The following is a 16,640-nucleotide window of genomic DNA, read 5'->3' as shown; positions in this document are numbered from 1 at the left end:
CCTCTTGCAATATGGCTGCGTTCAGAGGATAGATTTAAAGGCATCACAAGGTTCGGTGTGACTCACAAACTCTCCCTTTATGCAGATGACTTGCTCCTGTACATTTCTGACCCTCTAAACTCATTCCCGGTGCTTTTTGACATACTGGACCAATATGGTACACTGTCAGGATATAAGGTCAATTATCAAAAAAGTGAGTTGCAACCCCTTAATTCCCTGGCCAGAGCTCTTCCCCACTCAATAGTGCCTTTTAAGTGGACAGAAACCGGATTTAGATATTTGGGGGTTTTTATTTCCTCTTCTATACATAAAATGATGAGGGAGAATTTTCTATCCCTACTAGAAAATGTTGGGAAAGATTGTGACCGTTGGACTTCTCTACCATTGTCAGTGGCAGGGAGAGTTAACCTGATAAAGATGAGTGTCCTCCCAAAATTCTTGTATCTTTTTCAACATGTCCCGATTTTTCTTACCAAGGCATTTTTTGACAAGTTAGAAAAGATTCTGTTACATTTCATATGGGGAGGGAAACAAGCTAGAATTTGCAAGTCTATTCTTCAGTCCTCTAAAAGTGATGGTGGTCTTGGTTTGCCCAATTTTAGACACTACTATTGGGCAGCTAACATACAAAAACTTTTACAATGGGTTCATAACGACCCCCCTGTAACAGCCTGGGTACAAATGGAAACTGCATCTAGCTGTTACTCATTATCATCAATACTCAGCTCACCACTCCCTTTTTCTCCAACCCTTGTTGGGGATAATCTAATAGCTAAGGAAACAGTAACTATTTGGCGACAGTTCAGAAAATACTTCGGGCTACTTGGACCGTCTTTGCTAACACCTTTATCAAAAAATTTTAATTTTGCACCTTCAAACACTGATGCGGCCTTTAGTAGTTGGAAAGATAACGGACTTAGGACTGTTAAGGACTTGTATAGTCAGGACACCTTTCTATCTTTTGCTGACCTATCGTCCAAATACAACCTGCCTAACTCCAACTTTTTTCGCTATCTTCAGGCTAGAAATTTTGTAAAAACGCAGTTCCCTCACTTTCCCAATCGGCCTCCAGAAACAAATCTGGATATCATCCTGCAGACGAACCCTCATCAAAACAGACTGATATCAGCCTTGTATAAAATACTAGATGCTTTGGTCCCCAAATCCATTTCTCATATTAAGCTGAGATGGGAGGAAGAGCTTCAGACAACCCTGCCAGAACAGCAGTGGGATCGTGCTTTGAAATTGATTCACTCGTCTTCAATTTGTGCTCGTCATGCTTTGATTCAGTGTAAGGTGGTCTATAAAGTACACTATACAAACGCAAAATTATCTAAAATCTATCCAACCATCAGTGATGCCTGTAGCAGATGTGGACTATCGCCTGCCAACCATGTCCACATGTTTTGGTCATGTTCGAAACTGAGTGCATTTTGGAGGAATATATTCGACACACTTAGCCAAGCATATGGCCAGACTGTCCTTCCTAACCCACTCTCTGCAATTTTTGGCATTCCTCCTGACTTGAACTTATCTGGTCCCCTCAAACAGGCCCTAGCCTTTACCACTTTACTGGCCCGGAGGCTTATTCTGTTGAAGTGGAAGCTTCCCCACCCCCCAACTCATGACCATTGGGTGAGAGATGTACTCTTTAACTTAAAGCTGGAAAAACTTAGATTCTCTCTAAAAGGTTCTATTAGGGAATTTAATAAAATCTGGAAATCATTTCTCTTGCTGGTCGACACTATTACTTTACTTCCTGAGTCTGCAGTGAACTGAGCGAAGCTACATTATAATGTTTTTTTGTTTGTTTTTTTAAATCTTATTTATACCTTATCTATTTGTTTTTCCTTTTGTTTTGCTTGGTCCTTTCTCTGTTATTTGTTTTCTCTGTTTTTGTTTTGTTTGTTTTTGTTTGTCTGTTTGATTACGGGGCGGGGGGAGGGGGGGGGGGAGTTGTGGTTGTTGTTTTTTGGGGGTTATGCTTGTTATGTGTATGGGTCCTGAGGTGTTGGTTTTTTTTTTGTTTTTTTCTAAATTTATTTTTTGGGTTTTTGTGTGTGTGTGTGTGTGTGTGTGTGTGTGTGTGTGTGTGTGTGTGTGTGTGTGTGCGCAGAAACTGGTTTTCTGCAGTGTTTTGTCTATTGTAGACCTGGTAGGGGGAGAATTTGGGTTGGAGGGTATAATGGACATACCACTGTTCTGAAATCAAGATGGACTTAGCTGTTGCTAACTTTGTATGTCATTGTTGAAATTAATAAAACAAAGTTGAAATAAATAAGATTCACATTGAAGAACATAATAACGTGGCGCACAGTGTGACGTCAAACAATGCGCACACCTTTGACGCTGCGTTTTCTCCGTTTTTCTAGTCCACACGTAAATGCAAAAACGGAGTTTTCAAAAATATCCACCCTGGCCGGAGTTTTTAAAAATCTTCGTTTTCAGTGACCAAAAATGCCGTTTACGTGTGGACGAAAGGTGCAAACGCATAGAAAAGTCTGCGTTTTCAAAAATACCCGGGTACGTGTGGACATAGCCTGAGCATGCACCAGTTTATTGTATTTCCAGACTTGCTTTCGGCACAATTTACAGTGAACGCTACTCTGTTTTTTGTCAGACTTGAAATAGCTGAAATACCTTCACACTACGGAACTTCTATGGCTCTTCCGTTCGACAGTCTCTCTGGCATTGGAACCATCATCTGTTTTCTCTTCGGTAACCTTCGGTCACGCTCGGTTGATTTTTCTAGTCGGCACACTCATTTCCTCCATTACCCGGGCGGTACGGTGGCTGGCTGCTTCCCAAACAAATACACATGTGCGGTTTGGCACTTGTGCTGTACGTAACAAGTCACGTGACGTGACGCTGCGGCTGTGATTGGTTCGGCTCTGCGCTACTTAATTTGGATTGGCTGTTTTTTTTTTTAGTTGTTTTTTTTTTTTTTTTTTTTTTAGACGACAAGAGCGGCGAGGTCTATCGCAATAGTTTAATTTTTCTATCGAGAAAACGTTATATCGCAATACATATCGTTATCGTTCTATCGCCCAGCTCTACATCATCCGATATATATCGTTATATCAAACAGCTCTAAACATATCCATCATCCTTTGAATTCTCTCCACCGAACTCTCCTAACTGAAGTTTTTGTGGAAAATATATTATTATGTGGCAGGGCTTTTAATTTGTGACATATTAATCTAGAAGCTAATGAATGTGCAAAGCATAGGGCCTTAGAAGAAGTATTTTTCTTGTAACTGGCTACGTGCCTGCACAGTCAGAACAGGATGTACTCAGGATGTGTGCCGCCATATGATCCTGGGCCTCGTAGTGAGAACAACAGGAAAAACCTGGTATGAAAGGCAGTTGATAGCTTGTTATAGAAAATTACCAAAAAAGGAACTGTATCTAACTGTAACTGACGCATGTTATGTTATCTGCTTACGCATGAAGAGGGTAAACGCTGACATATAAAACAATAGGTTGAAGTGCTTTTCTTTGAGATCAACACGGAAGGTGCCATTGTGTAAATCTCCCATACATGTATGCTAATAAATAATTGTTGGTTAACTGGACCTGCTCTGAGTAGTGGTTGTTTGTTCTCAGCCCAACATCAAAGAATTCGGGACATTTTCTACTGCCATCTGTCACTTGATCACCAGCTTTCTGACAAACAGCAAACAGCAAGTGAAGACGGAAAACGTTGTTTCTTAAGTTTAGACAGGTCCTCGTCAAAGATTTGCCCTCTACACCTCCAAGAACCCAGCCATTAAACTCCCAATGACCCAACAATCCCTGAACTTATCCAAGATGGTGATAAGTTAGATATCAGCAGGAGGTTGAGCAGACAACTGAGCCTAGCACCAAAAGGTGCTGGAGCCAGTGGCAACAAGTCCCATGGGGATGCTAAAAGTATCACTGAATATCTGTACATATAGCCCTTTTCCACTAGCTCAGCATGGCTCGAGTAAGTTTTTAGTGTTCTCCACCAGGTGGTAGTACCTGGTACCAGGTAGGGCAGGACAATATGGCCAAAAATATTTGTCACGATATATATTAGAAAATTTGCGATAACGATATAACTGATGCGAGACAAAATGTCAACACAAAGGTTGTTTTTTTTTTAATTTGGAGCACATTTCTACAAGAAAGATAAGTTACCATATTTATTGGGCCATAATGTGCACCGGATTATAAGGCGAAACCAAACAGTTAGATAAGGCGAACTTTACTCAACTCATTCTTCTTGCTTCCTCCACTTCTGTACCATTGACTCATTAATGCTGAATTCTCTCGCAGCTGCTCTATTCCCATGTTCTACTGTGTGACTGATAGAGTTTGAAATCCACTTCATATGTCTCTTAGCAGGTGCCATTTTAGGGTCCTTATAAACGTACAACACGGTAGATGGACCGATCTGACACTGACCTAAATTACTGGATCGGATATCGGAGAGAAATAAAAAAAAAAAGGTAATACGATCCAATAAATATCAAAAAAAAAAAAAAAAGCACCTCACAAAACTTGGACATGTCATAACTCAGCTCATAACCGTAACACGTCGGAGCAGTATGCATCACGTGATAGAGCAGCTGTGGCGTGCGAGACCTGTTGGCGTCTGGTTGAGTATTTGTAGCCTCGCTACCAAACCGGCATTTCATCTCCGAGAAAGTTACCCCAGAGAGAAGTAAAGCAAGTGTGTAAGTTCATCTCTGAATGTTTGTAAAGCACTCCAGCGCTAAGCTTAACAACCGATATATGGAGTGACTGCCTCTCTCCCCCTCCCTCTCCTGCTGCTACTTCAAACTTGAAACTGATTAATGATCAGCTGATCGGCTTTTCTGTCGCGAGTCCGTCTCTCTTGTTTGTTTATCGCCCACTTCGCGCCAGAAAGAGGAAATCAGCGGCTGAACAACAGCAGCACGTTTAAGCTTGATAAGCTGTTGTTAGAAGTTATTTAATATTACTTTCTACACCAGGATCTTTTTCTACGTAGCTGACAGCTGGTAACTGTGCAGGGGCGGATCTAGCAAAGTTTAGCCTGGGGGCCGATAGGGCATGAACGGGGGAAAAGGGGGCACAAAGACATACTTTTCTTTCTTATTCTCATTTAAAAATGTCTAGCTTTTAATAAATAATTATCTGAATCTTACACCCAAAGTTTTAATCTGATGTAAAATGTATAGAAGTCCATTACTGTATATAGTAGCTATTAAGTCTAATATACCCTAGTAAGCTATAGTACTTTTTCCTTTGGGAAGGTACCATCTGTGCAGTCTGCAATTCTGTTGAAGAAAGATGTTAAATCTATTTAATTATTCTTGAAAAATAGTTGTTTTTTCCCCCCCACACTGCATCAAATTAAAGTTGATTACATCGATTAAGCATCATGAGGTGGGGTGGTTCCCTATTTTTATTTTTAGCTGGGCGTTTGCAACCCTATTAGTTAGGTTGCTTACTCTTTAAAATACCAGAATAGGGAGGATGGAGTAGGTTTAAGTTTATTAGATTGATCAGTATTGCTGAACTATGAAATATTTTGGGTGCAGTGTATTTTTTTTTTTTTTGCATACAGGTATAACAGAATAGCTTTAGTGTTTGTTTGTTTTTTAAAACTTGAGTATGAACTTATACAAAATGCAGCAAGATATTTAAAAAAAAAACAAACACACTATATCGGATTCATATCGGTATCAGCCAATATCCAAATTTATGATATTGTATCGGACATAAAAAAGTGGTATTGTGCCATCTCTACAATACGGTAATATTATGTTGAAGTACAGTACTCCGCAAGGCTCCTGACTACGGGAGCCGTAATGCTCTGACAGTCTATTAAGCGGTGCGGCTTCGTAGCTTACCAAAGTCGTACTAAAACATTTTTTGACAAATCTTGACAGAGTGCCGTGCACCACATAAAGTGCTTTTGTGGCTATCTGACAGACAAAAACCAAACCAGTTCCACATCACTGAAGTTGCATGTTTTTAAAAAACAATTCTGGTTCATCCGTTTCATTCAACGAACCGCTTCCGCCCTTCTCATTCTCTGTCGCCGCTATACTTTTTCCGCCATATGCATACTAAAACCAAGGCACTGCGCATGCGTGTTTTACCCATATTCTATCGCAATTTCTTTTTTTCTTTTTTATCATTGCCTAACATTATACCGGTATTCCCGTGAACAGTATAATATGGCCCAGCCCTAGTACCAGGAACTTTGTTTTCCCACTTAGTTGGGGCTCCAAGCAATCCAAAAATAATGTCAGACTGCATGTCACCAATTGGCTTGTCAGTGGCAATCGCATGATGAGTTACGAAAATCAAAACACCATTTTTGAAATGCAGCAACAACGGAAATGGCTACACAAAATAGAACACCGTGGTCCCCAAGTCTGAGAAAAAGCCATAAACCAAACACCTGCTATACCATTGCCTCGATGTCCTCATTTGTTGTGGCATTTGTGTTTGAGGTCGAGCATTACTATAAATCTTACTTCATCTGTTTTGTTGTGATTTTGCCTGCAACATGGTAAGCAGTGATGAAGCCCAGAGTGGGTATGCATATCCCCGTGACAGTTGCACCTCTCTGAAGGTTTTGCAATTTATGACTTTGCCCAAAAAAAAAAAAAAAAGAAAAAAAAAAAAGGGGGGGGGGGGGGGAGCCTGTGAGTCAAGTCCAAACCATAGCCTCTCCCCCGTTTTGACCAATTAGAAGCACAATTGCTTATATTAGAATATATTATCTTGTGTAACACCAAATTAGGGTAATTCTTTTTCAGGAAAATGGCTACAGCTAACTGCTTGCAGACTGTAACCTTGTCAAAGACAATTTCATTTATACCCACTGATAAGGCACATGAGGCTGCCACAGTATTCTCCTGAACAGTGTTGGGAAGGTTACTTTTAAATGTATTCCAATACAGATTGCAGAATACATGCCCCAAAATGTATTTCGTAACGTATTCAGTTACGTTACTCAATGAGAGTAACGTATTCTGAACTTTGGATTATTTAATATATTATCATACTTTTCACAACTACATGAATGCGTTATTGCTGTTTGATTCATTACTATAACTGAATGTTACTCGCCATACCAAAACCAACTAGATTTTTAAATCTTAATATAAAATTGGTAACAGTAGGGTGGACATTAGGTAAGGCTGCACTTTTTGCAGCGATCTCGTATAGGAAACTATTCCGCGCGTATATAAAACAGGTCCGTGGCTCCGAACTGTAGTAAAGGGACCTCTGGCTAATACATCGGAGTCTGTGTCGGGCTCGTAGCCGAAAACTAGCTTTACTTTGTTGTCTGGGTCATAGCTTACTTAAAGCTAGGCTCGTCAGGCACTCTTTTTGGCTGCAGTGGTTATTATTAGATTTACATGCTTCCATCTCCTGCTTTTTCTTGATGACAACTTGTACTTTTTGACTCTCCTTTTTCTCCCTTCCTCGCGCTCACAGACACATAACGGGTATGGCAGTCCATTGTCCCTGCAGCACGGACTACACTGCCCATGAGGCTACATTCTTTAGGGCCATGCCTGTAACACTCTGCCTATTGCCTTCATACTATTTAATTTTTTTTTTTTTTTTTTTTTTTTTTTTTAAATAGTAATTTTAAAAAAAATATTTCACGTCATTATGCGGGCCGCAACATGGGCCGCGAGCTCATCATTCTCCAACCAAAATTGACTGAACCAGCCGCAAGAGAAGATCCAAACTATGCTTCACATAAACATTGTCATGAATTCCCCCTTACTTTTGCAGTTTTGCCTCCACCACGATAAAAAAAATATAATAACAATAATAACAACAATAAATCACACTTCATGCACAGCTCTCTCTCAGTGTACGTCAAGAAAAATTCGCCATGAAAAATCTGTTTTCTGTAATATTTGCTTGCTTATTACCCACCAGTCTACCGTTGTTTACAGCGCTGTCTGACGCTTTTTTTGGGGGGGGGGGGCAGCGCTGTTGTTCTCAGCCCAACATCAAAGAATCGGGACACCTAACCTCAGCCTGGTGGCCCCTCTCTCCAATCTGTTCCTGATTCAATCTACCAAGTTAAGTTACCATGTGTCTTTTAAATCGACCATCATCCAGGTCAATTGCTATGTCTTCTGTACCAAAGTTGGCAGTTTCTTTCTGGCTCTTGTGCCTATTCTGGGTGAAAAAAATACTATAAAGTCAACAAGAGAAAAATGGTCTTCCTGTGCCAGCCGAAGTGTCTGCCGGTTCACGTTCCTGACATTGGTTCTGTGGTAGCTGAGGTCTTTCTGCTCCTGAATTTGATGGACATGGTAGTCTGAAGGTGCTATGCAGACTTGCGTCGACATGCTCCCGTCTTTGGTACTTTATGATGTAGGTCTTCTCTTCAGCAGGGGGAAAAATAAAGAACCTTGTATTGGGTTAAAACCGCAAGGTAAGGGGAAAAAAAAAAAAAAAAAAAAAAATCCAAATACAGCCTTTTCTTCTTGTACATTTCTTTGATCACTGTTGGGTTTTCACTTATTTGTCTTTATGGTAAACTCTTCTATGGTCTCCCTTCTTTTTCCAATCAATATTTAAACATAGCATTACCGCCATAATGCTTCACTCAAAGGAGACAGACGGAGGATGCAAATATCCATCTCTGATTAGCTGAAGTATCCCTTGGGGAAGGTCACATATATAGAGATCAACTGTACAGATGCACATCCGTGAGCAGATATTCCCCTGTTCTCAAGGCTGTTCCTGCAGTTATCTCCAGCTCCTTCAGAGATGACTTTTATCTTACCTGTTCTTTCAGAAATGTTTTTTTTCCTAAATTAGAATCCCATCTACTTAGTGATCCGACAGCTCTACTGCCAGACAGTTTTTCCCTAAGGAACCTCTGTTCCACTGCTGCACCTTGCCACCTTCTCAACCACATGATGGGTAACATGCTTCCTGAAGGGCCCTTGAAAGGTTTCCACCTTTGGCCTTTCTTCGGGGCAATCGTCAGTTGCTGAGTCTGTCTGATCTGCCCTAGAGCTCCCAGCTGACAATTTCCTATTCCTTAACCTAGAGCTGCCCATCTAAGGCAGCTGTTCCCAAACTTCTTTTGCCCTCCTTTGTGTTTACAATAAAATCTTCTCTCCCCCCCCCCCCCAACACAAACACATCCTCCAGCCACACACAAACTCAGATTCCATTGCAGTGCACCTCAAACCTTTTGTAAACAATTAAAAGTAAACTGCAATAAATTACAAGTAGCAAAAAAAACAAAAACACACACACACACACACACACACACACACACACACACACAAAATTAATTATTTCACATGTAGTTGTTTTTTGTTTTTTTACCCAGCACATGATCCCGATGCAGGGGAAACTAATTCTGTCGGTGAAACCTACCATGGCACCGCTGTTGTGCAGGTGAAGCCAAAGGCAAGATATGCTTAATCATATTTTCTAGTCTTTGGCACGGAAGGAAGTTGTTTGGAAGCATATTTGGCGATGCTTCATCTTCTGTTTTGCATTTGTGTAAGAGCCCCATCAAAAACTTGTCCATCATGCTAGCAGTGGAATACTTCGAGGACCTCCTTAATCCCACTGCTACGTCTTCCGAGGAGGAAGCAGAGTCTGGGGATGACTCGCCAATTTCCGGGGGCGAGGGCACTGAGGCAGTTAAACAACTCCTTCGTGGCAAAGCCCCTGGTGTGGATGAGGTCCGCCCCGAGTTCATGAAGGCTCTGGACGTTGTAGGGCTGTCCTGGTTGACACGCCTCCACAATGTTGCATGGAGATCAGGGGCAGTACCCCAGGACTGGCAGACCGGGGTGGTGGTCTCCATCTTTAAGAAGGGGGACCGGAGGGTGTGTTCTAACTACAGGTGTGTCTTGCCCATTGCAACGGGCCATTCGATCCCTATACAACCGTTGCAAGAGTTTGGTTCGCATTGCCGTCAATAAGTTGGACTCGTTCCCAGTGGGTGATGGGGTCGGCCAGGGCTGCCCTTTGTCACCGATTCTGTTCATAATTTTCTAGGCACAGCCAAGTGGTGGAGGGCTTTCACTTCGGTGGCCCCAGAATCTCGTCTCTGCTTTTCGCGGATGATGTGGTTCTGTTGGCTTCATCGGGTGATGGCCTCCAGCTCGCACTGGAATGGTTCGCAGCAGAGTGTGAAGCAGCAGGAATGAGGATCAGCACGTCCAAATCTGAGGCCATGGTTCTCAGCCGGAAAACGGTGGAGTACCCACTCTGGGTCGGGGATGAGTTCCTGCCCCAAGTGGAGGAGTTAAAGTATCTCGGGGTCTTGTTCGCGAGTGATGAGAGAAGGGAGCCGGAAATCGACAGATGGGTTGCACCGGTCCGTCGTGGTGAAGAGGGAGGTCGGGGGAGAGGACATTAAGCCACTTTCACTCACTGGTCACTTTTTGAACCAGACCATTCTAGTATTAGGCTGGACGCCCTTTTGCTTACAGAGCTTCCTGAAATTGTCAGAGCTTCCTTAAATTGTCATGCCATATATTCAATAACGTACTGGAAAAATTCCTAAGAGATTTTGGTCCACATTTACATGATAGCGTCACACAGGTACTGCAGATTTATCGGCTGCACATCGAGGATGGGAATCTCCAATCCTGCTACATCGAAAATAAGCTCTGTTTGATTCAGGTCCAGTCTCTGTGGAGCCAATTTGAGTACAGGGAACTCATTGTCATGTTCAAGAAATCAGCTTGAGATGATTTCAGCTTCGTGACATGGCGTGTTATCCTGCATGGACAGCAGCAATACTCAGGTAGGCTGTGGTGGTTAAATCATGCTGAGTTGGTACTAATAAGTCCGAAGTATGCCAAGAAAATGTCCCCACCCCATTAAATCACCAGCAGCAGGCTGAGCTGTTGCAGCATAGTCAAGAGTCATTAGACTAGGCAATGAGTTCACAACCTTCTGTTGTCCAATTTTGGTGAACTGAGAGGAGTGGCACCTGATGTGGTCTTCTGCTTCTGCTACCCATCTGCTTCAAGGTTCAACATCTTGTATATTCAGAGATGCTCTTCTGAAAACCTGGGTTGTAACAGCTGGCTATTTGGGCCAATGTAACATTCTGGACAGTCTCCTTCAGCCTCCCATTGTAATGCTCGGTGTGAACTTCAGCAAGTCATCTTGACCATGCCTGCATGCCGCACAGCACTGAGTTGTGTCCATGAGATTGGTTAAATAAGATAGTTGCACTAACAACATTACAGTTTGGTATGGAAGCTGTTCTGCCAAAATAAAAACCCTTACTCTGTCCAATACTGTACTAACTGACACTCTGAAATCTTGTACTGCTGCTCACTCCTGACACTTTTTACTATTTGCTGATTGACTTTTCTTCTGCTCGTCAAACACATTTCATTGCAATGTTGACCCTGTGCCAAGTATGACAGATAAAAATAAATTAAAAAAAAAAAAAACTAAAACTGAACATGACTGTCTGGAACATGAAAAGTATTATGTAGTATTTTTAGATCCACTTGTATGACCTGTGTGTAAATGGTTCAAAGTGGTCCTCGGAGACTTCGATTTTTTTATTCTAGCAGCTGCAGCACCCCTAGTGTTTGAGAGTTGCCTAAAGAGTTAATATAAACATTTAATTCAAAGGTACATGGAAAACTGTTACAAGGGGCACAAGTATAGAAATATGTAAGAAAATTAAAAAAAAAAAAAGTACCCTTGAATCTATATTTGCTGTTGGTGGCCATCAAAGACAGACAATGACTTCACACCATTTTATATTTATAAAAAATAAATAAATAAAAAAAAATAAAAAAATAAAAACCCTCCACGTCCACATTATCATTTTCCAACGTTTCGAAGAGTTGTTCATCCACACTGAAACAACTGAAAACCATTATGTTCCTGCACTGCGCATGCGTGAAATGCAAGATGATTCTGCGTCATTTCCGTCTGCTGTTTATTTACTTTCCAGTGCTTTGAAACTTTGCAGCATAATGTCGAGGAAAAGCACAGTTTTGTTGTTTTTTTTTTTGTTTTTTTTTTAAATGAGAAGGTGGAGTTGTTGCTGCGAGTAACACAAGACTACAAAGTTGCAAAAGCACCATCTCAGTGTGGACGGAAGGCCAAAACTGAGAGAAAAAGATGTGTTTTCAAACAAAAACGTGTTAGTGTGGACATGGCCTTAATCTAGCCTCCAAGTGTCCAGAGCTGCGTCAGCTACTCATTTGTAGTTCAAGTAGTATTTGTATTCAAGTGGATTATTTATACCTTCACAGCTGTTGCTACAAAAAAGCAACACATGGTAGAGACACATCTGTACCATGAACTAGAGATGGGTCGTCGTGAACGAAGCGGTTCTTAGGGACGGATCTTTGAAGTGAACGACGGGAGCCGGCTCCTTATTGGAAGTAGTGGGGGAGGGTGTTCTCTCTCGCCGCATGTGAGCCAGCCTTGTGTTTACGCTGAGCAGAAGGGGGAAGGGTGCAAAAAGCCTTGTGTTTGTGCTGAGTAGAGGGGGAAGGGGCTGAGTAGAGGAGGAGGGGCAGTAGTTACACTTGCAGCAGCAGTACCACAGGAACAGAGCAGGGAGGTGAGAGAGAACGTGAGCAGGAGACACCAAGAGACAAAATCAACACAGTCATCTCTCTCTCTGCAAGTATAGACACTACCAGAAGGAATCCCTCACCAGATGTAGTACTGGAAGTGAGATACTACACTGATGAGCCCCTTTGCCAGAGAAGTGCAGACCCACTGAGATGGTAGGACAGGGGTGGGCAACTCCAGATCTCGAGGGCCGGTGTCCCTGCAGGTTTTAGATGCGTCCTTGAACCAACACAGCTGATTTAAATGGCTAAATTAGCTCCTCAAATGTCCTGAAGTTCTCCAGAGGCCTGGTAACGAACTAATCATGTGATTCAGGTGTGTTGACCCAAGGTGAGATCTAAAACCTGCAGGACACCGGCCCTCGGGGCCTGGAATTGCCCACCCCTGTGGTAGGAGAACAAGGCTTCCATTTATCCAGGTCTTACATTGTGGCAACATCAGTCCCCTTTGAGAGAATCTGATCTGGTTTCTTCCTGATAGAAGAAACCGGATCAGCTCCTCAAAGCTGAGGCACTTGGTATTTCTAAATGCCAAACTTTACCTAAATTAAAAGATCTGGGTGTTCATTTATTTTTATTTACATAATAAAAATATTTTATATAATAAACCATTTTTAAAAAAACAACAACATCTTTTTACATTACGAATTCATTTGTGCATAATTTTATATTGTTGTTGATAATAAATTAATTAAAGCAACAAAACAACCTGAAGAGCCGCTCCGGAGCCGAAAGAGCTGGCTCTTTTTAGTGAATCGAGCCAATTAAGCCGGTTCTCAAAAAAGAGCCGGAATTCCCTCATCACTACCAGAAACGTTAGGACAGCCACGAGAGAAGCCTGGTCACGACGCCCGTTATCGCCGCGATACCCTGATATTGATACAACAATCAATGCACCCACCTGGCATTTAAAGCTGCACTCCATGTTCAGTTTACTGGTGCTGTAAACCAACTAAAAACTCTTCTCTCCAGACAGGAAATGTTTAAAAAAAAAAACCCCACACAAACAGGGGGAAAAAAGTCGTCTTCTAAGGCATCGGCATACAGCTCCAGTCCAAACACCAGCACACGGAGCGAATTGTTTCGCTCTAACCTGGGCTTAGCTGGCGGGAGATTGCTTTTTAAAGCAGCAGCGGTCTGACTCCTCCCTCCTCTGACGCTCAGTTCGTACCGGCAGGAAGTTGTGTGTGTGAAACGCGGGCATGGAGAGAGAGTGTTGTTGTCGTTCTACCGCTTTTTGTCGGAGAATTTATTAGTACTCAAAGAAAATAAAGAATTTCAAATAATGTGTCTCTCCTGTAATGAAACGAAGAAGGCGACGTACTGTGAAACGCAACACAGTGTTGTTTTATGCAGGTGACATAAACGAGGAAAATATCCGTTCATTAAAAAAAAAGGTAGAATATGAAAAGGTTGGAAAGCTGTGGAGGTATTTTTGCAGTGTCGCGATCCTCTCTCGATTGCTCCCGATCCTTTTAATTCTGGCACACCTTACTGCAATACAAAATCCCTTTATTACCAATGCGCATTGGGAGATCAAACACAGTACAGAGACTTGTGCAGATCTGAGGATTCGTTCCTCAGCTACTACTTTATATACTTTCTGGCTGAGTCTTAAAGACCTCACTCTTCCCAAAACACGTCAATCACGTTTCCTCCTGAATGCCGGAATGGCCCTTTGTTCACTCAGTGGTGCTAGTTTCAGTAATAATGCAAATGTACTGTTTGTAAGATTGGGGAAACCTGCAGTCAACTGCTACTGAAGAAGTCATTTGGATGAGTGACGAAATGTTTCTCCCAATGAAAATGCTACAACAGAACAGAATCAACTTTTTGGCATAAACATAAAACAATAACAATCTTACAAAAACAACCTCCTATGCCTGCTGCAAATGTCATAACACGCTGATCTGAAACCACATGCTCCCTATCTTTGTTGTTATGCAGAAACTGCGATGTACCCCCTCCTTCTAACCTCACAGACAAACTCGCATCCTGTCACATGTCTACTCTTAAGCACGCATCCTTATGTGCCTATTATTCTACTCTACATGAGAGTACAGTACGGTGCTGGATGTAATACTTTATCTAACTCCTACATGCGTGCTTATCAATTTGTATCATATAATTTCTACCTTCCACCATAGTGAAGGCCTAGCTTTCTTGTTTATCTGTGTGTGTGAATCTCCACATAAACTAAATGAAGAGTAAGTTGTCATCTATCCCACGCTATAGTGACCTTTGACATCTCCCACAGCAGCTATTTTTTATGGCATGTGTATTTGTGGAACTTTCCCTTTCATGAAAAGAATAACTAAACTGGACTAACATACTTAAATCTAACTAACAAAAAAGCAAGTTTTATTCCTGTTGTTCTTGGGATCGTTGCTTCAAGGATTGTTTATTTATTTGTTTGTGATGAGGGAGGGAGATCAGATGAGATGAGATGTTATCAGAACCAGTGTGTAATTGGCACAGTGGATGGATGTCAAGCCCCACTTATTTTTGCTCCTCAATAATAGTGACACATTCATGGAACAGAGAAGAAATGAACTGGACTGAGCTTTCTTTTTCTCAGCAGTGCGCACACAGCGAGAGACTTCTCTGTATGGAACGTGTAGCGACCCAAATTAAAATGTCTGTCTATTTATCAGTTTATGTCAGCATGTTAGATCAATGTCTGAATGGTGCAGTGTGCTGAAAAAAGAAAAAACACACACAAGCTCATATTAAGCATGTGGCAGAGGGGTGCAAACATGGACGGCTCGGGATCTGGTGGCTTTTAATGTTTGCTTTGGTGTTCTTCTACGGTTCATCACCTCTGTGAGATTATTCTGTTATCATATGTTATCTTATATCTGTAGTTAAATTATGTTAAATGGTAAATGGCCTGTAGTTATATAGCGCTTTACTAGTCCCTAAGGACCCCAAAGCGCTTTACATATCCAGTCATCCACCCATTCACACACTGGTGATGGCAAGCTACATTGTAGCCACAGCCACCCTGTGCACAGCGCACTGCCCAGAGGCGAGGCTGCTGGACACTGGCGCCACCAGGCCCTCTGACCACCATCAGTAGGCAACGGGTGAAGTTTCTTGCCCAAGGACACAATGACCGAGACTGTCCAAGCCGGGGCTCGAACCGGCAACCTTCCGATTACAAGGCGAACTCCCAACTCTTGAGCCACGATCGCCCATAACTGCTGTAGGTCATATAATATCCTTTAGTCTAGATTGTGTGCTGTGTATGTAGCTTAGTTTCCATTATATTTTTGGGTTAAAAGAATGTGACCATTTTTGGATTTGTTAGACAGGTGTGCATTACCCTGTACCCTTGATCTGCTGTGAATGTGTTACACTGTTTCTTGACATTTCAGACTGCTAAGCAGAAAGACAGGGAGCCGAGGTCATAACTTAGGCGCCGTAACAGAGAAAGAATGTGAATGTTTAGGCTTTTACGACTAGGTGGGGGCCACTAGAGGTTATAAGAAGCTGAGTAAACCGTCACCATTTTGAGACTTGCTGTGACCCTCTTCATGCATGTCTCCCCATCATGATGGCTTGTGCTCATAAGTGTTGAATTGTATGGAAATAAATGATTGGTGATTGAGCATTTACACACCGAGTATTGTCCTTCCTTCAGCCCAAAGATTAAAAGAATTGGGAGATTTTAACACCTCAAACAGGGCAGCTGTTACACAAGGATTTTTAGGTTTTAACAGTGGAGCAGTTTGTACATTCAGCTTCTTCATCTCTTTTCAGCAGAAAGTTCTACTTCAGCTTTTTTCAGCAGAAGGTTAAACTTTTTCACCTCTCTTCAGTACAAATTTCAGCTTCTTTACCCCCTTTCAGCAGAATTGTCAGTTTTTCACTTGTTGACAGCAAAAATTTCTGCTTCTTCACCTGTTTTTGACAGAATTTTTACTTTCTTCACCTCCTTTCAGCACATAGTTTTACTTCCACTACAAGGAATTCACACTGCATTTTCACAGGAAATGCAACTTTTTCTAGTTTGTGACCCAAAGACCCAAAGAAGATTAGAAGATTGTGATCTTGAAATAT

General features: G+C 41.9%; 1 protein-coding gene across 3 annotated transcripts in view; it reads right to left on the bottom strand.

Annotated features, from left to right (window-relative positions):
• LOC309698980 (uncharacterized protein) overlaps positions 1-13,737 on the bottom strand; it is a 57,586-nt gene extending 43,849 nt beyond the window's left edge. For all 3 annotated transcript variants that reach the window (XM_082521755.1, XM_082521757.1, XM_082521756.1), the window contains exon 1: positions 13,480-13,737. In XM_082521755.1, the coding sequence (XP_082377881.1) occupies positions 13,480-13,503 (24 nt within the window). In that variant the 5' untranslated portion in view covers positions 13,504-13,737. The remainder of the gene's footprint in view (positions 1-13,479) is intronic.
• Positions 13,738-16,640: the final 2,903 nt, after the last annotated feature.

The sequence above is a fragment of the Aulonocara stuartgranti genome, assembly GCF_965226115.1.
Source record: "Aulonocara stuartgranti genome assembly, chromosome: 22".
Lineage (NCBI taxonomy): Eukaryota > Metazoa > Chordata > Actinopteri > Cichliformes > Cichlidae > Aulonocara > Aulonocara stuartgranti.
This window is presented reverse-complemented; position numbering and strand designations above follow the sequence as displayed.